This window comes from Anolis sagrei, chromosome 8 (assembly GCF_037176765.1).
Source record: "Anolis sagrei isolate rAnoSag1 chromosome 8, rAnoSag1.mat, whole genome shotgun sequence".
Classification (NCBI taxonomy): Eukaryota; Metazoa; Chordata; class Lepidosauria; order Squamata; family Dactyloidae; genus Anolis; species Anolis sagrei.
In genome coordinates, this window is record NC_090028.1 from 29,744,442 (window position 1) to 29,769,146 (window position 24,705).

Sequence of the window (24,705 nt, forward strand, 5' to 3'; positions counted from 1 at the left end):
CAGGAGGAGAAGCAGGATGAAGAGGAGGAAGAACATAAAGAGGAGGAGGAGGAAAAGGAGAATGAACAGGAGGAGGAGGTGGAGATAGAAGCACAGAAGGAGGAGAAGGAGGAAGGGAAGGAGAAGGAAGAACAACTGGAAGAGGTGGGGGAAGGAGGAACAGGAGGAGAAGCAGGGTGAAGAGAAGGAGGAAGAACATAAAGAGGAGGAGGAAAACATCTCCAAAAAGGCTTGGCTGGCAAGACCTATTTCCAGAACACCAATTCAAAAAGATATCAATTGTATGAACTAACACCAGCAGACACTGTCATTTCCTCTGAGGAGCTATAGCAATAAGTAGTCTTTAAAAAAACACATGCAGACTTCTGTAAATAGTGCGAGTTCAGTTGAAAACGTATTTACTTCCCAATATTGAATGGAGATCGGATCATGAAGCCAATTCTATCCAATCCAGATCACTGTGATTTGAAATAATTTTCATTTGACAGATGGCAGCTCCAACTGGTCAGGAGGAGGCGTTCCCAGTGAGAGCAGAATGTGGGATTACACGCCTTACACAAGTAACTAGCTCTAAACCGCTTAGTGGCCACCAAAGAGGCACAAGCCAATCCTGGAATGGCTCTTGGAGCCAGCTGGCAGCTCTCTTCCTTGCCGTGTTCTTTAATTCTTTTATTATTTCCAATGTATTTGCAAACTCTACAGCCACTTAATCCACAGACCATTCATTCAAGCCAATGGCAGGGCGCAGTGAGGCGGGCATGGTTGAATGAGTGTCCTGCTTATATCATTAGCTCAGCACAGCTGGATGTGGCGTATTAATTGGAGAATATTGAAATATGGCAACTTATATGCGGGTGGGGAAGTATAACCTGGATGTTGTGGCTTCATTTTTCTGGTATCTTTACAAAGTCTATCATGTTGCAGTGATATTTCATATCTGCATTTTCTCTTCTGAAATCAACTCAGACAAAAATATTGGATTCTGTCCTTTTTATCCTTACAACACCAATTTGATAGCAAGTTAAACTGGTTGGTGACCATTTCCTCAAGTTCATCAACTCAGAATTTAAGATACACATTCAGATGAAATCACCTGGCACAGGTTTAAATGTACCACTTCAGAATGCAGATGTTGCACAGAACCAGATGATGAATATGGAGCCTCCATGGCAAACCATTTCTGCGCAACTCCATTAAAAATGCAACAGGTTTAATGCAAACATGTGAAGGCATATTTCAAGGTCACTTACACATTGAGTTTCCAGATTTTTTAATACTGCTTACCAGCATGACTCAAATATTTTTGCCTTCATTAACCTGAGTATTCTCACAACAACTAATGCAACTGAATATTCACAGTAAGAGGAATAGCCATTCTTCCTATAGCAGCAGAAACATTCTGAACAATAATATGTCAAAAATATCCCCAAAACTGAGTCAACTCTTCAAAATTCTTCGGATTTATGGGTTTTTAAACAGCAATGTAGTACTGCCCACTCAATAGAAAAAAGATCAACTTGGTACCGTAATATATTCAGTCACATGTGAGGCAACTGAATTGCTGGTTACTGAACAAGATCATTCTCTTACATGGTGCTTCTTAATGTGTTTACACATAACTGCTATAAAATATATTCTTTGGGTATTTCACAGTACATGTCACTACATCAATCAACTATTGAAATGAGAACACGGTTTGAAACATACATGAAGCAAAGAAAGAAGTCCAAAACACCTGGCAGAAAGACCAAAGTTGACCCATGCCTGACTTAACTATATCCCAAAATTTAGGACAGGTGTTATAGTTGAGTCTTCCAAGGTGGAAATAAAGGTACACGCAATCTACTTTATGCATGCTTATTTGGGACTAAACCACACCAAACAATATGTGGAAGGGATTTCCTAGTAGCTATTATGTTCATATTCAACTTGTATAGAGAACACATCATGCGATGTGCAGGGCTTGACAAATGCAAGGCTGGAGTTAAAACTGCTGGAAGAAACATTAGCAACCTTAGATATGCAGATGACACCACTTTGATGGCCGAAAGCAAGGAGGAGCTGAGGAGCCTTCTAATCAAGGTGAAAGAATAAAGGGCAAAAACTGGGTTGCAGTTAAACATAAAAAAACAAACCCAAAATTATGGCAACAAGAATGATTGACAACTGGGAAACAGAGGGAGAAAACGTGGAGGCAGTGACAGACTTTGCATTTCTATGTGCAAAGATTACTGCAGATGCAGACTGCAGCCAGGAAATCAGGAGACGCTTACTTCTTGGGAGGAGAGCAATGACCAATCTCGATAAAATAGTGAAGACTAGAGACATCACACTGGCAATGAAGATCCGCATAGTTAAAGCTATGGTATTCCCCATAATCACCTACAGATGTGAAAGCTGGATCATAGGGAAGGCTGAGCGAAGGAAGATAAATGGTTTTGAACTGCGGTGATGGAGGAAAGTTCTGAGAGTGCCTTGGACCACCAGAAGATCCAACCTGTCCATAAAGAAATAAAGCCCAACTGCTCATTTGAGGGAAGGAGATTAGAGGCCAAGATGAAGTACTTTGGCCACATCATGAGAAGAAAGGAAAGCTTAGAGAAGACAATGATGCTGGGGAAAATGGAAGGAAAAAGGAAGAGGAGCCGACCAAGGGCAAGATGGATGGGATCCTTGAAGTGACTGGATTGACCTTTAAGGAGCTGGGCATGGTGATGGCCGACAGGGAGCTGTGGCGTGGACTGGTCCATGAAGTCACGAAGAGTCAGAAATGACTGAACGAATGAACGGCAACAACAATTATGTTCATAAGAGTTCATAGTCATGGGCTGACTGAATGGCAACAGGAAAAGTAATTTGCTTCTAATGCAGTATAATAGTTGTTATGAATGCATCCTATCCTGACTTTAGTAATTTCAGGAAAAATTGAAATAAGAAATAATTTGAATAAGAGAATGCACACAAAAGTATAGATTTTCTACAAAAGAGACAAAACTTCAATTCCTGAGTATACTAAAGCTATTAAATATTAGAAGAATTGGGGAAGGCAAACTCTCCTAACATGCAAGGAGAGGCATATAGTAGCTGATTTTGTTCGACATCAAGGACAGGGATAAATACATCCAAAACACATTTTTACCCTACAGTTCTTTTCTGACCCCCCAAGCTCCCTGATACCTGCAGTAAAATTATCCACCTCTGCCAAATCAGACCATTCTCTTTCCAAAGCTTATCATCTTCCTCATAGTTCTTCAATCTCATAAGGATTTTTACATGTATTTCAGGGCATTGCAGTACCTAGAAAGTATCCACCACACTCGTCAGAAAGAGTATGTTTGAAATGCTTCTTGGATATGTACTTGCACTACTGACGTTCATCGGAATTACAAACCAGGCATAGAATGAAGTAATCTAAGAAGCAGAGATCAGATGTGATATCTGGCAGTATGTATTTCAACATTTATCTAAACAGGACATGAAAAATGTGACATTCACAGCCAGCCTTTCACATTTTGTGGTGACATTGGGCCACAGGAAGTTTGTTGCATCTTTTCCTCTGAATCTTTAATTCTTTTCTACTTTTTCAAACCCAGCCCCTTCTGAAAACCAAAACCTACACCTCACTGTTCTGGGTTTGAAATACATTGTTGGAGGATAATGTTTATGGGAAAAAACTAAACTAATTAAAAATTATTTCCTTAATATTAGATAACATCCTTATTTATGAGGCGCTAGCCTTATGCTTGGCAGTCCAACTCCAATATACAAAATACAGGTTCATTGTCTTGGCTGCTTACCTTGCATTAAAGAAGCTGAATCAAAGCTCTGAGGTAAATAGTTTGGCTTCTAGCATTCAGGTGCCCATAAGAAGTAACCCTGTACTATAATCAAAATCTGGCACTGAGACAGAGAAGCTTTTGTAACTTCTTAGCATAAGAGGTAATCTGGCGTAGCAGTTGGTCCTCTATATGGTTTGGACTACAGCTCAGAAATCGATGAGAGTTTTAGAAAAGAACATCCGGAACTCTTATCTATCTTAGTATTTTATGGAAAAGATTAGCTTCATAAAAGAAAAGCAAGGGCCTAAATGCAAAAAAAGTACTAAAGCCTGTCTAATCTTGGAAGCTAGACATTATTTATTTACTTCATTTATATATCACTTTTCTCACCCCGGAGGAGGGGGGTGTCTCAAAGCAGTTTCAGACATATTCACAGCAAAATTCAAAGCTTAAAAACCATGAAAACCTAACAACAATAACATAAAACTATAAATTAAATCATAAAATGTAACTACATTAAAACATTAAAACAATGCATTGAAAACATATGAATATAAACATTAAAATCACATAATCCAAAGCATAGTCCAGACCAGGGGTCCTCAAACTAAGGCCCGGGGGCTGGATACGGCCCTCCAAGGTCATTTACCCGGCCCTCACTCAGGGTCAGCCAAAGTCTGAAACAACTTGAAAACACAAAACAACAACAACAACAACAACAACCCTATCTCACCAGCCAAAAGCAGACCCACACTTCCCATTGAAATACTAAAGTTTATATTTGTTAAATTGTTCATTTTAATTATTGTATTGTTTTTAAGTGTTTTTGCAATACAAATAAGATATGTGCAGTGCGCATAATTCAATCATGCTTTTTTCAAATTATAACTCAGCCCTCCAACAGTTTGAGGGACTGTGACCTGGCCCTCTGTTTAAAAAGTTTGAGGACCCCTGGTCCAGATCATTCCAGTATCAAATAACAATTGCACATAATCTATGTTCATTTCTTGTCCTGCTTACTGCCCAAATGCTTGGTTCTACAGCCATGTTTTTGCTTTTTTTTTCCTCTAAAGGCCAAGATCTAATTTCTTTGGGGAGGAAGTTCTACATATAAGGGGCCACCACTGAGAAGGCCCTGCCTCTCATCTCCTCCAGTCGCGCTTGCGAAAGAGGCGGGACTGACAGTAGACAATCTTAGCCTCTGAGATGGTTCATAGTGGGACATATGTTCGGACAGGTAAACTGCACTGGAACTATTTAGGGCTTTATAGGATAAAGACAGCACTTTGAATTGTCCTCAGTGGAGCTGATGTAACAGGTTATATACTCCCTGTACCCTGCTCCGGTGAGAAATCTGCCTGCTTTCCGTTAGACCACTTGAAGCTTTCGAACAGTCTTCAAAGCAACCCCACATAGAACATGTGGGATTGTAACTAGAGCGTGGACTACTGTGTCCAAGTCTGACTTCCCAAGGTATGGGTGCAACTAGCACACAAGTTTGAATTGTGCAAAAGCTCCCCTGACCACCACCGAAACCTGGGGTTTCAGACTCAGCAATGAATCCACGATCACTGCCAAACTACAAACTTGTGCCTTCAGAGGGAGTGCAAACCTATCCAGAACAGGCTGTAACCAGGGTCAGTCCCGCTTAGTGGTTGGATGGGAGACAACCAACAAATACCAGGTACTGTAGGCTATATTTTAGAGGAAGGAACTGACAAATTGCCTAAGAAAACCCGATGAAATTCATGAGTTTGCCATAAACCAATAGGAAATTTGGAGATATGTATACAAACAAGGGTTGAAAGGCAGGAGTAGCTTGCACATTGTCCAAATTGCTACTCAGCCATGGGCAAGTTACATTCGTTCCATCTTAAAGCCAAACCTGCTTACAGTGACCACTAACTCAAATGACTTGAAGGGATACCATAAGCAGCACGATATGTAACAACTCCAAAGCCATGGACATAAACAAGCCAGACAGTAAAGACATAAATTGGTTTAAATTGTTAGTGAATTTATTGCTTCAAGTTCAAAAGGAGAGTTCTGCTATTCCTTGCCAAGAAAGTCACTTTCCAAGATTGGGTGATGATTTACGCATGCAGCCATATGACTCTGTATTAGTTTCAGTAGTGTTTTATGCATGAATAAATTGTCTTCACTGAATAAACTAGGCATGCTGTGTTGTTTGCCAATTACAAATGAAATATGCTTGCTTGATTTCCCTGAGTCATCACTACTTGAACATACACAAGCTTTTAACACAGTATCTCCTTAGTATAACAGAATAAAGACAAACACATCTGATCAGAGTAGGAAGTTAAACTCAAATTCCACGCAACTAAGAATTCTCAACTAATATCAAAATGTGTATTATTTTTTATTTCTTTCCCACATTTGTACCACGCCCTTCTCACATGGGAGGAGGACTCAGGGCGGCCTCACAACAAGCAGCCATTCGACGCCGACAACATACAAACAACAGTCGCAATTCAACTAAGTAATTAAATCATCAATTAAAATCACACAAATTCAAATCATAGTCCAAGGTCTATCCATTTGTTAGTCACGTTCAATCACTCTCATTATTGCATTGCTACATTTACTGCTCGAATGTTTGGTCCCACAGCCATGTCTTAAGTTTTTTCCTGAAGGACAGGAGGGAGAGGGTTGACCTGATTTCATTAGGGAGGGAGGGGCCACCACTGAGAAGGCCCTGTCTCTCATCCCCACCAATCACGCTTGCGAAGGTGGTGGGACCAAGAGCAGGGCCTCCCCCAATGATCTTATTCTCCAAGGTGGATCATAAAGGGAGACGCGCTTGGACAAGTAAGCTGGGTCAGAACTGTACACATGCAAATGATTATAATGACAGGCCTTTAGTGATGCAAACTAAGTTGGAGTGATAAGAAATACCATAATGTTATGGACTGAAACAAGGTGCAATATAATCTGATATGATGCCACAGAATGTGAATGTATATTGTTGTTTTAAACTGCTTATTTTATGATGTTTTACACTTATTATCAATGTATATGGATTGTTGTTTTAATTATTTTAATATGTTGTAAGCCATTTTGGGTCCCATGAGAGAGAAAAGTGGGATATAAATAAAGATTTTTATTAGTAGTAGTAGTAGTATTAAGAATTATATTTCTTTGGGATGAAAATTCCACACACATTTCTTGCTCAAAGCTCATCACAATTCTTAACACACATGCTTAAGCTGCTTTTAGTATTTTTGTAATATTAAGAGATCTGGAGTTATAAATGATAAAAAAGTGCATTCATGTTTTCAGTCTAGGAATTACAAGTTCCATGCCAATCAAGCTACCATACAGTATCACTCAGTAGGACTTGATATTCTTAGGATTGTACCCTATATACTTGTTCAGAGTCCATCCTTGGGGTTAAATATCTATATACCTACTTAGCTGGAAGCAAGTCACAAAATCACATCTGAGCAGATTACATTCAATTGCACTGGAAGTCATAAACACAAGCCTATCAAATCAGTTCAAATTACTGCTTTAATAAATCATTGTCTTTGCACAGTTTCTATGAAAAGACAATGGACTCTGTATTAACATTTATTTGTTTAAAGTGAATAATCTACGCAATACAATTAATGCAGTCTACACTGCCATACTCAGTTTTTGAATCCAGATTATCTGCTTTGAACTGGATTATAGGACACTGTAGATTCATATAATCCAGTTCAAAGCAGATCATCTCAACTCAGGAACTGGATTATATGACTCTGTTGTTGGAGCCTGACACTACTTTAATTGCCACAACTCAATGCTTTGGAATCATGGAGGTTTCAGTTTTGCAAGGTCTTTGGCATACTCTGCCAAATAGTACTGGTGTCTCACCAAACTACAAATTCCAGGATTCCATGGTGTTTAGTTTTCAAAGTTAAAGTGATTTCAAACAGAATTAATTCGATAATAACCAGGCATGGGTGAACTTCAGCCCTCCAAGTGTTTTGGACTTTAACTCCCACAATTCCTAACAGCCTACCAGCTGTTAGGAATTGTGGGAGTTGAAGTCCAAAACACCTGGAGAGCTGAAGTTCACCCATGCCTGGTGTAGACGGTTCACTTACTATACACCAGAGGTGGGTAATAATCACTTTCCAGATATGGACTTCTATAATATGCAGTATGCTGAGTAAAGATGATGAACGTAGTAGATTAAAAAAAATTCTGGAAGATCATGGTTGTTCCCCTCAAGCTCCAAATATAAGTTACCTTCCCCTCAACTATTCTATCTCTAAACAAAAAGTGACAAGAGTCTTTGTACTTGTGCAACAACAGTCCCCACAAAACCTTCCACAAATATCCCGAGTCATTTGTTATTATTAGCATTACTAACAACTATTGGTAGAACTGCTGTTATTAATATACAATTATTACATCTTGTCCGCTATCCAAGGACAAGTGCATCTACACCGTAGAATAAATGCAGTTTAACACCATTATAAATCAATTGCATGACATTCTGGTTGTAATAGTTTGGTGAGGCGCAAGCATTCTTCGGAAGAGAAGGCTCAAGTCCTTATGAAACCACAACTCCCATGATTCCTTAGCATGTAGCCATGGCAGCGAAAGTGGTGTCAAACTGCATTCCTTCCATAGCATAGATCAGTGATATCACAACAGAAACTCTCAATTCATGATACTGAGCAGTTTGAGGCCAGGACTGCTTAAACCTTTCCACTTAGGACTCCTTTTGGCCTGAGAAATTTGTAAGTGATGACCCCAGGTATATAAAAAAGGTATAATAATCAAACATTGACTGATAACAAATCAGCATCTGCAAGGTTTGCTAAATAGGCTGGTTTTCCTTCTCCTGAAGTACAGCTGAGGCATTTTCTTACAGAGTCCACTGTAAACACTAACAGGATTTGTGTAAATGTGGAGGTGACATTCTGAAATCTTTAATTGTTGTCAATTTTTCGGGATCCCAAACACTGAGCCAAGAGGACTCCATTTGGGCTGGCAGGGACCCAGAGATTGAAAAATAATGGACCAAGCCTCAGAGCAGTGTCTCAGGGAAGGAAGGAAGGAAGGAAGGAAGGAAGGAAGGAAGGGAAGGAGAGAAAGCAAGGCATGAAGGAAAAAAAGGGAAGGAAATGTATGAAGGAAAGAAGAAAATAAGGGAAGGAATAGACAGAAATGAATGGAGGAAATGGATGAAGGAAAGAAGGGACGGAGGGATGAAAGAAGGAAAGAAGACAGGGAGGAAAGGCATGAAAGAAAGGAGGGAAGAAAGGGAAGAAGTGAAGGCAAGGCATGAAGGAAATACACGAAGAAAAGATGGGAAGGAAGGAAATCCATGAAAGAAAGAAGGGAAGGGGAAAAGGAAGGAAAGGCTTGAAAGAAAGGAGGAAAGAAAGGAAAGAAGTGAAGGCTAGGCATGAAGAAAATGCAAGAAGCAAAGCTGGGAAGGAAGGGAAGAAGGGAAATGGATGAAAGGAAGGAGGGATGAATGAAGGGAAGAGAAAAAGGAAGGGAATGCATGAAAAAAGGAGGACAGAAAGGGAAGAAGTGAAGGCAAGGCATGAAGAAAATACAAGAAGATAAGAAGGGAAGGGAAGATGGGAAGGAAATGCATGAAGGAAAGGAAGAAGAGAAGGAATGAAGGAAATGGATGAAGGAGTAAAGGGAGGGAGAGATGAAAAAAGAAAAAAATGAAGGGAAGACTTGGAAGAAAGGAGTTAAGAAAGAAGTTAAGATAAGGCATGAAGGAAAGAAGAGATGAAAGGAAAGGTAGGGAAGGAAACGAAATAAGGGATGGGAAGAGGGGAAGGAAATGCATGAAGAGAAGAAGGGATGGGAAGGGAAGAAGAGAAAGAATGAAGGAAATGGATGAAGAGAAGGGAAGGAAGGGAGGAAGAGAAAGAATGAAGGAAATAAGAGTTGAAAGGAAAGGTAGGGAAGGGAAGGAAATAAGGGATGGGAAGAGGGGAAGGAAATGCATGAAGAAGGGAAGGAAAGGGAAGAAGAGAAAGAATGAAGGAAATGGATGAAGGAAAGAAGAGATGAAAGGAAAGCTAAGGGAAGGAAAGGAAATAAGGGATGGGAAGAGGGGAAGGAAATGCATGAAGAGAAGGAAGGGAGGAAGGAAATGCATGAAGGAAAGAAGAGATGAAAGGAAAGGTAGGGAAAGGAAGGAAATAAGGGATTGGAAGAGGGGAAGGAAATGCATGAAGAGAAGAAGGGAAGGGAAGGGAAGAAGAGAAAGAATGAAGGAAATGTATGAAGGAAAGAAGAGATGAAAGTAAAGGTAATAAGGGATGGGAAGAGGGGAAGGAAATGCATGAAGAGAAGAAGGGAAAGAAGGGAAGAAGAGAAAGAATGAAGGCAATGGATGAAGGAGTGGAGGGAGGGATGAAAGAAGGGAGGAAAGGGAAGGCTTGAAAGAATGGAGGAAAGGAAGAGAGGAAGGCAAGGCATGAAGGACACGTGTTGTGAATAACTTTTCAGTCACTGAAAATTGCAATAAAAAGAACCTGCTTTAAAAAAAAGTATTCAAGGCACATTCATAAAGGGAAGATAGGGAAGGAAGGGAAGAAGGGAAGGAAGGAAATAGATGAAGGAAAGAAGGGAAGGAAGGGAAGAAGGGAAGGAAGGAAATAGATGAAGGAAAGAAGGGAAAGAGGAATGAAAGAAGGTAAGAGAAATAGGAAGAGAAAGCTTGAAAAGAGAAGGGAAGAAAGGGAAGAAGTGAAGGCAAGGCATGAAGAAAATACAAGAAGGAAAGAAAGGAAGGAAGGAAGGAAGGAAGGAAGGAACCTGGTTTTAAAAAGTATTCAAGGCACATGCATGAAGGAAAGATGGGAAGGAAGGGAAGACGGGAAGGAAGGGGGAAGGTGTCCCTTGGCGTTTTAAGGCAGGCAAGGCGGCGGGCGAGGTGCCCAGGCCAGGCCAGGGAGAGGGCGGCCCATTTGGGCCCGGCCTCTTCACCACAGGAAACGCAGCGCCGGGCCGCAGGAGAGGGGCGAGGCCTTGGCGGGGGTGGCCCCCTCCCTCTTCCTTACTCGTGGCTGCCTCCACTTACCAGCTTGCTTCCTTCCCCCTCTAAGTCAAGGCGGGCGGCGAGCTCCCCTCAGCAGCCCCGCTCTTGCTCTTCTTCCTCCTCCTCCTGGCCGCCATTCCTCCCCCGCCCCGGGCCTAGCCTTACCTCCTCCTCCTGCTGCTCTTGGGAGGGCCAATGAGGCCTGGCGCGTCCCCTCAGGCGGCGGAGGTGGAGCTTGGGAGAGGCAGCGGCGGCGCGGAGGGCTGAGGCCGCTTTTTATCGGGGAGAGAGAGAGAGAGAGCGCGGGGGAGAGAGGAAGGCCTTAAAGGGGTCTCTCCGCCTTCGCCCCCGGGCCTTGAGGGCCGCCAAGAGAGGGAGGAGAGGAGGAGGAGGAGAGGCCTAGAGAACCTTTCCCCTCAGCTAAGAAGAAGAGAAAGAGCCAAGTGGAGTCTTCGTGTACTTTCCCCCCTCCTTCCCTCAGCTTTGCATCTTTTCCCTGAGGAGAAAGAGGTCAAGGGGATTTGTTTTATTTTTTGGCACTTTTCCCCCCTCAGCTTCGTGCAAGAAGAGGAGAGAGAGCCTGGAAGGGGGTTCTTGCACTTTCCCCCTCAGCTTTGGATAAGGAGAAAGAGCCCAGGGAACCTTCCTTTTTCCCCCTCAGCTTTTGAGACTTTTGGGTGAAGAAGAAGAGGAGATCCCAGTTTCTCCCTCAGCTTCCTGTCTTTGGAGCCAAGAAGAAGAGATCCTAGTTTTTTCCTCAGCTTCGTGTCTTTGGAGCCAAGAAGAAGAGGAGACCCTACTTTCTCCCTCAGCTTTGAGTCTTTTGGGTGAAGAAGAGGACGGCGAGGAGTCCAGTGGGGATTCCTTGCCCTTTCCAACACTCACCTTCGCACCTTTCCAGGAGGAAGGCAAGGAGGAGAAGCCCTTGAGTCAAAGAAGAGGACGGGTACAGGCTTTGCTGGCATTTTGTCTTTGGGGCCAAGAAGAAGAGGAGATCCTAGTTTCTCCCTCAGCTTTGAGTCTTTTGGGTGAAGAAGAGGACGGCGAGGAGTCCAGTGGGGATTTCTTGCTCTTTCCAACCCTCAGCTTCACACCTTTCCAGGAGGAAGGCAAGGAGGAGAAGCCCTTGGGTCAAAGAAGAGGACGAGTACGGGCTTTGCTGGCATTTTGTCTTTGGAGCCAAGAAGAAGAGGAGACCCTACTTTCTCCCTCAGCTTTGAGTCTTTTGGGTGAAGAAGAAGAGGGCGAAGAACACAGTAGGGATTTCTTGCCCTTTCCAACCCTCAACTTTACACCTTTCCAGGAGGAAGGCAAGAAGAAGCCCTTGAGATGAGTACGGGCCTTGCTGGCACTTTCTTCCTCAGCTTTAAGTCTTTTGAATGAAAAGAAGGAGCCCACTGCTGACTTCTTGCACTTTCCCCCTTCCGGCTTCGTCTCTTTCAGGTGAAGAAGATAAGGAGAAGCCCAGCAGGCCTTTCTTGCACTTTCCCCCCTCAGCTTTGTACCTTTTGGGTGAAGAGAATTAACCCAGGAGATTAATTTTTTTGCATTTTTTTCTTACAGCTCCCTGTTTTGAGTGGAGGAAGAGGAGAGAGAGCCGAGTAGATGTTTCTTGTACTTTCTCCTTCAGCTTTGTCTCTTTTTGGCTGAGGAAGAAGAGGACGAGGACCAGAGCGGGCCTATCTAGCATTTTCCCCCTTGGGTTCGTGTTTTTCAGCCGTGGAGGACAAGCCCTTGGGTTTATGAAAATAATGGCAAGGATCCCTGTACGTCTTTCTTGCACTTTCTTCCACGGGTTTGTATCTTTTTGGTGAGGAGAAGGAATTTTTGGTGAGGAGAAGGAACCCAGCTGGCCTTTCTTGGAGCTTTGTGTCTAAGAAAAGAAGAAAGAGCTCAGTGAACCTTTGAGTCTTTTGGTCGAGGGCGACAAGGAGGAGAAGCCCTGAAGAGGAGGTCAAGGAGCAGAGTGGGCCTTTTTTTGCAACTATCTTCCTCAACTTTGTGTCCTTCAGGCAAGGAAGAGACCTTTTTCTGGAGATGTTGGGGAGCTGCTGCGAGCGAGAGCGGTCCTTCTTCAGCCTGATCCCCTCCACGCAGCCTGACGGCCTTCTCCTCCTGGCATAGAAACTGCCTAAAGTGAGGCCAGGTTCGCGTCCACCATGGCGAAAGAGGAGTGCAAGGCACTGCTGGATGCACTGAGTAAAGTGACGGCCTGCTACCGGCACCTGGTGCTGACAATCGGTGGGGCCTCGGACTCGCAGAACCTGCGTGAGGAGCTGCAGAAGACGCGGCGCAAAGCCCAGGAGTTGGCGGTGGCAGCTCGGACTCGGCTGACGACGGCACTGCGCGACAAGACCACGGGGAAGGAGGAGCGGGCAGAGCTTGAGCGGCTCTGGGTGCTCTTCTCCACCTGCCTGGAGCTGCTGGAGGCAGACATGCGTCGCGCCCTGGAGCTGGGGCAGGAGTTCCCACTCAATGTGCCCAAGAAGCCCCTCATCCAGACGGGCCTCAGTGGAGGGACCTCGGCCGTGGCTGCCCGGGCCATGAGTGCCCAGAACATGAAGTACGAGGCCGGGCATGACATCGACGCCGCCGACCTCAAGGACCTGGAGAACGAGATCAACCAGGTGGGAGAGATGCGCTATGAGATGGAGATGAAGGTCAGCGTCCCCCAGTGGACCGTGGAGGCCAAGCAGGACCCCGGCGCCGAGCTCCATTCCACAGCCAGTGCTGGAGCCTCCTCACTGGGCCTTGTCTCCGCCGAGGAGCCCAAGGCCTTCTGCGACATCAACAGGGCCCTGGCCGGCATTGTCTTCACTGCCGTCCTCCTTGTGGCCGTCATCCTGGCTGTCTGCGTGGCCAAGCTCTCCTGAGGAACACTTCTGCCTTCCAGAGGTCCTGGAAGGGAAGGAGGGCCAGGCCCACGCCTTGCTCAGGGGAACTCCTATGGTGGGCAGCCATGCTACAGCCGTGAAAGGTCACTGGAGGTCTCTGCCCATGCCAGCCACGCTTTGAGAGATTCTAGCTTTGCAGTACAGCCTATATCTGAGGTACATACACCTTTATTGGAGTAAAAGGTGTTTTCTGCACAGGGAAACTTGTTATCTGGGATTGGGATGCCCAGATCCTGAACCAGCTGCACTTTGAGATAGTCTAGCTTTACAGATCTGCTTATATTCAAGGTACATACACCTTTATTGCAGTAAGAGGAAAAGGTACATCTTTATTGGAGTAAAATGTGTTTTCTGCACAGGGGAAATTTGTTATCCGGGGTTGGGATCCATGTTGTTGGGAAAGATGTCTGCACTGTGCCCAGACTTTGAACCGTTTGCACTTTGAGGTATTCTAGCTTTACAGGACAGTATTTTGAGGTACATACACTTTTGAGTAAAAGGAGAAGGCCGCAATGTTTTCTGTGTAAGGAAAACTTGTTGTCTGGGGTTGAGATCCATGTTGCTGGAAAAAGGATTTAGGGCCCTTCCACACAGCCCTGTATCCCAGAATATCAAGGCAGAAAATGCCACATTATCTGATAACCCAGTTCAAAGCACATTTTGTGGGATTTTCTGCCTTGATATTCTGGGATACAGAGCTATGTGGAAGGGCCCTTAGTCTCTGCACATATCCCAAGCCGGCTATGCTTTGAGATCGTCTAGCTTTACAGAACAGCTTATATCCAAAGTACACCTGTATTTGGGTTTAAAGAAAAAGCCAGTGTATCATGAGACTGGGATCCATGTTGCTGGAAAAGGGGTCTGTGCTCTTTTCCTGACCCTGAACCAGATACAATTTGAGATATTCTAGCTTTACAGAACAGCCTGTATCCAAGGTACATACACCTTTATTAGAGTAAAAGGGGGAACACCTGTTCGCTGGGCCCTTCAGAGTTAATGAAAGAGAGGTATTACACTACCAGCTATAGTAAGGATTGAGTTGCTATTTGTAGATCCGCTATTCTAAGTAACCAGAAGCCGATGTGGTTTGTGAATAGCTGCCTCCGGTGGTGACCCATGTTTACAAATTGCACATCATTTGGAGGTTGGGATGGATTAAGGGACAAAACAGAGAGATTTAGGAATTAGATAGTATTCCCTTTAAACATAAGGAATAGTGTCTCTGGACTGAGCAGGGGATTTGTTTCCTCCTTCTAAAAAAGCATTCTTTTGTTTTCTTTTTAATCTCTGGAGTTATGACTGAAAGTCTGTTTCTGGGATCAAATTGCATAGAGACCTGGATCTTTATGGGGATGGGGAGACTAATTGCATCTTTGGCAAGCGTACAATGTTAAATGCAACCTAAAACAACAAGAGGAAGATTAAGCACCATTTACAGGAATCTTAAGAAGCCCAGTTTTCAATTTATGATTGCATAACATGATTTTCTTCTCCTTTGTTGGGGGGGGGGGGGGGGTGATGGGAAGGAAACTCTACTTCTTGGTATTTTGGTTCTTAACTCCATGCCAGTCATATTTATAAATAAATAAATAAATTCATATACAATGCCATGCTATATGCAGAGATTGACATTTATGGCTGAGTCCTCTGTGTTGACCTTAGTTAAACTGTAATTCGTATGCATAGGAACCGTGTTAGGTAGAACAAGATCCTAAGGCTATTTGGAATATTGTTTAGCAGTGCTGAATTAAATAGGACATCTTCCCTAATAAGTATGTTTGGGTTGAAACATACTTAAAATGTTAAGGTTCGTGTGCCAGTCAGTGTTTGTGGACTGCAGCATCAGTCTACATTTTTATGGAGGTATTTTTCTGCTTATGTTTGTGGAAGTTGCTTTGATCTAATGTTGGTGTGATCTGGGTTTTCAGTGCAACTGACTTTTATTTGATGTGCAGTACAGCATGGTGTTAAATTTTATGTAGGAATATATGAAGCTGCCTTATAGTAATACAGGCCATTGGTCCCTCTAGTCCTGTATGACTGACAGTGGCTCTCTAAGGATCCCAAGTATTCTTTGGGATCCTTTGTAACCCTGGGTAATTATACTGTCTTTTCTAGTCCTACCTGAAATGCCAGACTGATCCAGTTTAATTCTATGGTACAAATAAGACACCTGATCTCACGTTGACACTCTGAGCTTTACACATGTGCATCTCCTATTACTTATAATGGGATTTATATATTTACCTGCAGGAATCAAGGCGATTAGAATCAATCTTATAATCCTGACCTGCTCAAGCACTGACATAATGTGACTTGGATGGCAATGCTTGGGCCTGTATCTGATACAAGCCCTTTGAAAAACTGACAGCTGAATGGAATGTAAACGTAGGGCTTCAACTAAATGTGGAATAGCTTAGTTTTTCACAACTGAAATTTATCAGCACCCACCACACATGCTTTCTCTGTTCTTTATGAAATGTACAATACACAGATTACATAAAACTGTTAAAGGGCATTGATAAAGAACACAAGAATTCCCTCCTGTGCAGGCATGTTCCTGTCTAAACTATTCTTAAAGAGCAGCATTTTAGTCAGAGTGGTTTGCAAATGAATGAGCAAAATTTTCTATTTTGCTCATTCAGTCAGTAATTTAAACTGATTGACACTGATGGCATGTGGTCTGAACCATAGGAGCACTTTGAGGCGTGCCTCTCCAGATAATAGGCCTCTCCTTTGAATGTATTAGGGTGTTTATCAAAGATTCATAGAGTTGGAAGAGACCACAGGGGCCATCCAGTCCAACCCCATTCTGCCATGCAGGAAAACACACTCAAAGTCCTCTCAATAGATGCCATCCAACTTCTGTTTAAATAGCTTCAGAGAAGGTGAGCCCACCAAACTCTGAGCATATTCCACTATCAAATGTTTCTTATCTATTTATTTTTAAAACATGGTAGGAGAGCTGGGGGAAATGTTATCCATAAAATCATGGGTGCTACTGCCAATCCCTCTGGACCTATGGCCAGGAACTGCTCGGTTCTACAAGTCGGATTCCTGCCCCCTAAACGTGAGACTAAGTCAGTGGGCTAGATGACACGAAAGCAGGTTTTAATCATTCACTCTTCCCCTCTCACAATACTATGTCTAGAGTCCAGATAGTACCAACCAGTACCCTATACTGTCAGTAGTCTGATAGTACCCCATATTGTCTAGGGTAGCTTTCTATAGATGGATCAAGCTAACAGCAAACAAAATGGTTCCAATGCCAGAAAAAGTAGTAAGGGGAAACTATCTCCATCTTTTACCCTATGGAAGTTAAGGCACTGAAAACTGCAGTTTCCAACCTTAACAGTGCTTGGAAATGTTTTCCTTTTTCCCAAGGGAAGTTTCGCATTGGTGTGATGATCTCATTATTGTCTTTACAACTAGATATGTATAGCCAAATCCCATGTATGTTTGCACAGAAGGCTCCAGTGGATTCAAGGGTTGTGTGTAGTTTTAAGAATGCTGGGCATTTGAAGTACCTATGTCTGATGGTACATGCAATAGAACATTCTGCAAAGATGCATGCCTGTATGTACTTATTTAAGTAAGCCCCACTGTATATATTGGACCTAACTAAGAATGGAGCTGTTACTGAAATACTGTGGCATTCACTTTCATGTACCCATGTCTCGGTTAGATGGGTAGTCAGTCACGTTATGAAAAACAATCTAATATATTGCCTGCTGCTAGCCACATTCTCCTTGAGGACTACAGTATGCCTATGTTGGCTTTAGAATTGTATATTTAAGCTTATTTACTTATAAGCATATATGCATATAGAATATATGTCAGGATATATCTGGCCAGGATGGGCTTCTGTCCTGCACATTTTATAGAATGTAAATAATGGTGGACTTCGAAGTGACAGGCACATGTTGTCAAAGAAGTCTCTTATTTTTTGTGTGAAGGATGTAACCAGGGAAGCCTTCTGAAGGCGTTAACAGAAGAATAAAGAGTCCAAACTAAAATTGTTCAATAAGCCAGTGTTTTAAGATGGCATCCTTAGTTAATTATTTAGTGCATCAAATCTGTTGGTATATGATTGTGAATACCTCTGTTTCATTGAAGGAATGCGTTTGGGATTTTATTTGAGACTGCAGAAATAATCTAACAATTTTTAATTCATATTGGTGCTAAAATACCCCACTTTGCATGTAGAAGTTCTGAGACTGCTGCTATTGATCCTCTTTATCTGTCCACTGCCACTTCAATCGTTTGTTGATAAGATCCCACCTTTGCTATCACAAGGGCTAGGCATGTGAGCCACAGACCTTTTTAAATGGGGCAACACTTGCACTTCAAACTTTCTGCAAATGACAGTGCTTAAATGCTGGGAAGAGAGCAGCAGGAGACCAGATTTTCATGTTTGAATTGTCACTTTATAGTATTCTTGTCAGGAACAATTCTGTATTCTTTGCACATTCCAGACCCCAGTCCAAGCAGCTCTGCAGCAGTGCTTGTTCTGGCACAACCAGGAAATACAGATTCAGTAGCTGAGAGTAAGATTATTTTTTATCATTTCAATCTGTATGGGCTGTTACTCATCTATATGTTTTTGTAGGATTGTATTTATTTATTTATTTGTATCAGGAGTGACTTGAGAAACTGCAAGTCGCTTCTGGTGCGAAAGAATTGGCTGTCTGTAAGGACATTGCCCAGGGGATGCCCGGATGTTTTTTGATATTTTATCATCCTTGTGGGAGGCTTCTCTCATGTCCCCACATGGGGAGCCGGAGCTGACAGAGGGAGCTCATCCGTGCTCTCCCCAGATTCGAACCTCTGACCTGTGGATCTTCAGTCCTGCTGGCACAAGGGTTTAACCCATTGTGCCACCGGGGGCTGTAAGGTTTATGAGGTGTAATTCAGTTTTTGTGATGTTCAGAATTTGTTTTGCAAATGATCTGATGTATTTGTTGCATAAATCCATAATATTGTAATGCACTACCTGCCTAGACGATTATTCTGTGGCAGAACCAGGCAGCATTTCTGGTTTTTAAGTAACCATGTTTTAAGATGGAGATTTAGGCATGTTTGTAAATGGGTATCAGAATTGTATTACTTATATCTCTCTTAAAATATGATTCAGATTTACTTCTTGCCTGTTTCTCAAGATCATTCCAGCCATCAACTGGGCATCCATTCATGTTCATGAAATGTAAAGACGGAAGAAAGTGTGACACAGGATTGCCACTTTCTAATTATCTAATACCTCTACCATTAATTATCCAAGGATGCCCAGGACAATGGCTTGTGCAACGTGATCCGCAGACAGACGCCGATCACTTGGTCTGGGAATCTGACTGAATGCAAAGGAGGCAAAGAGACGTATAGATGTTACCCATGATGTATTCGTAAATTTGCACTTCAAGCCATACCAATGAGAATTTGGTTTCACCAAATACATGTCCGATTGTCATTAAAATGAAGCCTGGCACATTCCAGTTGCTTTCTAGAAGAAGTTTAGTATGTTGTTCAGTCACTTGACATTTTTTTAAACAATACTTCTTAGCAGTTATATTTATGAAAACTTGCTGCAACTACAGACTTACTGAATACCTTTAAAAGATGAGTTAAAGCTGAAGTTTAACTTTTGTTAAAATTTGTACACACTTTTTTAAGAAGAAAAATAAAGCCTGACTCTCATGTTTACAGCCTTAGCCATTTTTCTTGAGTAAGAATGTATATTTTCAGTGGAGAGAGCAAGGGAAGATTTCTTTTTGTAAAAGGAGTGAGGAGGAGTATGACAAATTCAGGTATCATGACTGAAGGCGATGAGAAATTATAAATACCAACTGTGGTATAAAAGAAATAAAAGCACTTTGGATTTCTACTTGTTGAGATGTTTGTTGAAGGTCTGTATTACAAATCTGTTTTACAATGATTCTGCAAGAGTTAAATTATAATGAGCTGGTATCATTCCATCTGTGTAAGAGCGTGGGTTTTTGTGCTCAGGATAAAGCCTGTTGCTATTATTTATTTAAAATAAAGTCTCTTCTGTTAACTTGTCAATGTGTTTCCAGGGCCTTTTTATGTGTGAGTAAAACAACAGATGTCTGAGTATAAGATTATCAATCAAATGGAGCTGGGTTCCTCACTAAATCATTTAGATCAGGTATGGGCAAACCCAGGCCCAGGGGCTAGATGCAGCTCTTGGGCCCTTTTTTCAGGCCCTCCTCTCTCTCACCATCCTATTCTTCCTGCCTTCTCTCTTTCCTTCCTCCTTCCCTCCCTCTTTCTACTTCCACTTTTTTCATTCTTCCTTCCTCCTTCCCTCCCTTCCTCCCTCCTTTCCCTTCCCTTCCACACTTTTGTCTTTCCTTCCCTCTCTCCCTTTCTCCTTCCTTCTCTCTTTCCTCCCTCCCTTCTCTCCCTTTCTCCCTCCCTCCATTCCCTTCCACCCTTTCATCCTTCCTTCCCTCTTTCCTTCCTTCTTCCCTTCTTTCCCTCCTTCTACCCTTCTCTCCCTTTTGTCTTTCCTTCCGCCTCTCTTTCTTGCCTCCTTACTTCCCTCCCTTCCCCCTCTTTTTCCTTCCATCCTTCTCTTCCACCCTTTTCTGCCCTCCTTCTTTCCTCTCTCTATTCCTCTTTCTCCTTCCTTCCTTCCTTTCCTTCACTTTTATCTTTCCTTCATTCTCTCTTTCCTTTATCCTTCCTTTCAATCCTTCTCTTCCACCCTTTCACCCTTCCTTCTCTTTTTCCATCCCCCTTCCCTTCCACCCTATCATCCTTCCCTTTTGTCTTTCCTTCCCTCTTTCCTCCCTCCTTCCCTCTCTTACTTTCTCCTTCCTTCCCTTTTATCTTTCCTTCATTCTCTCTTTCCTTTATCCTTCCCTTCTACCCTATCATCCTTCCTTCCCTTTTGTCTCTCCTTCCCTCTTTCCTCCCTCATTCCCTCTCTTCCTGTTTCTCCTTCCAAGCTTTTATTCCTCCCTTTCATCCTTCCTTCTCTCTTCCTTTCCTACTTCCCTTCCTTCCATTGCCAGGCAGCCAGTCCTCCTAGCATGGAGTGCTAGCATGCAGCCTCCAAGTTAGAAAGTTTGTCCATGCCTGACTTAGGTCATCCAAATAACCCAATTCAGTACTGGGAGTATTGAATTTCATCTCTCATCATCCCTGTCCATTGTGGATACTGGCTGGGATTGACATTCCCTCTAGCCCTTGAAAATGGCCAATAAATAATATAAGGCTGAAATGCATTAGATTTTTATAAAACAATCACCCCTCTCCACCAAAAAACACCACAGTTTGAAGTATAAAAACTTCAATAAGCAGTTGAAGGCCTGTTTCTTCTTTTGTGTTTGGATCCTAGCTGATTTCCAGTAGTGATCTGAAATTCAACAACTTAAGGGACTGACGTTTACGAGACCGATATCTATGTAGCCCAGAATTTGATTTAATGTGTACAGAGGTCCAAAATGCAAAACTTTTTCCAAATGTATAGGATTGATTTAAATTACTTTTGCCGTGAGATAAATATAGACATTTGGATGTTTATATGATAATTACATAACGCAGTGGGATAACGCTTTAACCTGAATTGGCTTTATTCTTTGAGTCTGCTTTTCAAAACAGAGGGATCCAAACTACTTCTCAGGGATATAGTTAAACCACATTCACCTAGATGTTCCATATATTTTCCCAATTTAAAGTGAAGTTGCTTGAATCAGGATTTTGATCTCTGATTTAGAAAACTAGTTCACTAGTAGCAGCCAAGCCTTTCATGTAGAAGGGAGAGGAAAATGATGGGGTTCCGTTAGAATTTATGAATTTAAGGAGTTTTCTGATTGCAAAATTGAATACCAGATGCTATGCATCTTGAACTAAAGGCACACAAATTTTAATCTGTTTTTGTTCATATTGTTGCATACTAGAGCAGGAACCCCTCTCTGACCTTAAACACCACACCAACTTGCTAAAATTAAAGGTTAAATGTTTTCCCCTGACATGAAGTCCAGTAGTGTCCGACTCTGGGGTGTGGTGATCATCTCCATTTCTAAGCCGAAGAACCAGCTTTGTCCATAGACACCTCCAAGGTCATGTGGCCAGCATGACTGCATGAAGCACTGGTAAAATTAGCAAGCAGTTTATTGAAGAATATATATAGACAAAGTAGTAAAAATAGCAAAAATGGTAAAGTTCCAAAACAGAATAATCCATGAACTTCAAGGCAAAACAAGGTAAATAAGGTAAAAGGATCCATGAATCAAGGCAGCATGAAAATATTCAATACAGAGAACAGGAGCTTCGCAAAAACTTGGTACATGAAACTAAGAATGCTTGATAGCAAGACCGTTTTGAAATTCCAGCATTGACGCAACTGAAGCAACTCTTTCCCATAGAATCATAGAGTTGGAAGAAACCTTGTGGGCCATCTAATTCAACCCCCTGCCAAGAACCATAAATCAATATAAAGGTTTTACAGATCCCTAAACTGAAAGGAAAGCATTTCTCTTTACCTTAGACCCAAATAAGGGTTGTTTATCTCTCTTTTCTTATAAATGAACTGATCTTCTTTGTGCTTGAGCACTAAAAGCTTCGGTTTTTGACTCCATTCTCATTAGCTTCTGCACCTGACAAATCATCCTCAGACAGTTCCTCTGGGAAAGACCGTAAAAAGCCTCTCTCAGGAATGTGACCTTGTCAATCTTCCTGAGACAGTTCGAGCCTATCCTCTGAGTTTAACTGAGGCCCAGGCAAACCCTCATGCCCATTGCCAACAGGCCCAGGCCCACCATCAGAAACATCACCATTTCCATCCTGAACATTAGATACATCATCCCCATTTCCATCATGAACATCAGACACAATCACAGTCTGACATACAACACATATTAAAACCCGAAGGAGGACTGGATAAGGAATAATAAATATTCCTGTGTGTGACATTTAAATTGAAAACAAAACCAGGAAATCCATGTGTCATGGGATTGTTTCTACATACAATTAAAATCCAAGAGGCCTTAAAGCTCCTGGCCTTCCGGCTAAAAATTAAAAGAGTGCAGAATAATTTGTATATAAATAATTTTTGTGAAGCTCTTCATCAACATATTTACCCTTCACAGATTTTCATTATATAAAAAGTCATTCAGGAAGACCATTGGATTATAGTCCTCTAAATGCTCTCTCCCAATACGATTATGTTAGTCTTTTAATGCAGGGTGAGGTCTGGATGGGAGAGTAAGGCTACAACGTGAGCAGCCGCTTGCCGTGGGAAGCATACAGTACAAGCAGGATTACGGAGGAATGGCAGCTTTTTTAAATCTTGCCCTTTTGCACATGTGGCAAGTCTCTGGACAGTGTGCAGAACATGGTGCAAAAAGGCACCATGTGCAAGAACTCAGTGTGCAAGAACATGGTGCAAAAAGGCAATCACCCACTTTATAAATTCTGCTAAATATACAATGTGTTTAAAAATGTGTGCAACCCACTACTATCTGTTCAGTTGAAGTTTTCATGATCGTTCTGAATGAATGCTGGTACCATTGAAGAGGTAACTGAAGGTTAAAAGAAAAACCTGCATTTATTCAAGTCTAATGTGCCATCAAATTTAATGTGTGCCTCACTTTTAAAAACCCTGAAACCAACCCCCCCCCCCCAAAAAAAAACGTTTACTACCAAATATAATGTGCAGCAACTGAAAGCACACTCATTTGGCCCCAAAAGGTGTGCATTACAGTTGCTGCCTGCTTAGAGTTCCTTCTTTAAAAACAAAATGAGTTGGAAGCACCAAAGGTTCCAGCAACTGAAAAGAAAACGGTGGGGTACATCTAGGCCAGTGATTCTCAACCTGGGGTCCCCAGATATTTTTGGCCTACAACTCCCAGAAATCCTAACAGCTGGTAAACTGGCTGAGATCTCTGGGAGTTGTAGGCAAAAAACATCTGGGGACCCCAGGTTGAGAACCACTGTTCTAGGCCAACGTTTATTTATTTCAGGCTTTTATATCCCGTCCTATCTCAACCTCCGCAGAGGGATTCAGGACAGCTAACAAATTGGCACCCCATGGCGCCCACATCAAAAACATAGATACACAATTTAACGGCAATATAATCTATATAAATAAAAATGTAATGTTCGTTTGTGGGATTAACAGAACTCAAAAACCACTGGGGGAATTGACACCAAATTTGGACACAAGAAACCTAACAACCCAATGTATGTCCTTCACTCAAAAAATTTGATTTTGTCATTTGGGAGTTGTAGTTGCTGGGATTTATAGTTCATCTACAATCAAAGAGCATTCTGAACCCCACCAACGACGGAAATGAACCAAACTTGGCACACAGTTCTCCCATGACCAACAGAAAATACTGGAAGGGTTTGGTGGGTAGTGTCCTTTGGTTTTGGAGTTGTAGTTCACCTACATCCAGAGAGCAGTGTGGACTCAAACAATGATGGATCTGGACCAAACTCTACAGAAGTAGAGTATGCCCAAATGTGAACACTGGTGGAGTTTGGGGGAAATAGTCCTTGACATTTGGGAGTTGTAGTTTCTGGGATTTATAGTTCACCTATAATCACAGAGATTCTGAACCCCACCAATGATAGAATTGGGCCTAACCTCCCACACAAAACCCCCGTGACCACAAGAGTGGGCCACAGCAATGCATGGCAGGGGACAGCTAGTAACAATATAAAACAGTATAAACAGTATAAAACAATATAAAAACAGTATAAAAACAATCAATCAGTCAGCGGTCACCGGTTTAAATCATCATCCAAGGGGCAATCCATCAGTTCTATATAAGTCAACACATCAGCAAGTCAGCCTAATCTCCCAGGTCAGGATCCCTGGGAGGGTTGCAAGTGGGTGTCAGAAGGGTTGCAAAGACCATCAGAAAACACAGTATTTTCTGTTGGTCATGGGGGTTCTGTGTGTGAAGTTTGGCCCAATTCTATCGTTGGTGGGGTTCAGAATGCTCTTTGACTGTAGGCAAACTATAAATCCCAGCAACTACAA

The 24,705-nt window shown here is 42.4% G+C and overlaps 2 protein-coding genes across 5 annotated transcripts in view; one reads left to right on the top strand and one right to left on the bottom strand.

Annotated features, from left to right (window-relative positions):
* Positions 1 to 11,017, bottom strand: part of ANKRD27 (ankyrin repeat domain 27) — a 77,499-nt gene extending 66,482 nt beyond the window's left edge. For 2 of the 4 annotated variants that reach the window (XM_067471094.1, XM_067471097.1), the window contains exon 1: positions 10,846 to 10,963. The gene's annotated coding sequence lies outside the window, so the exon portion shown is untranslated. The other 2 variants (XM_067471095.1, XM_067471096.1) reach the window with 2 other exon arrangements.
* Position 11,018: 1 nt separating this feature from the next.
* Positions 11,019 to 15,205, top strand: RGS9BP (regulator of G protein signaling 9 binding protein). The gene has a single exon (XM_060788327.2). The coding sequence runs from the start codon at positions 12,963 to 12,965 to the stop codon at positions 13,674 to 13,676; it is 714 nt and encodes a 237-aa protein (XP_060644310.1). The 5' UTR covers positions 11,019 to 12,962; the 3' UTR covers positions 13,677 to 15,205.
* The last annotated feature ends 9,500 nt before the right edge of the window (positions 15,206 to 24,705 follow it).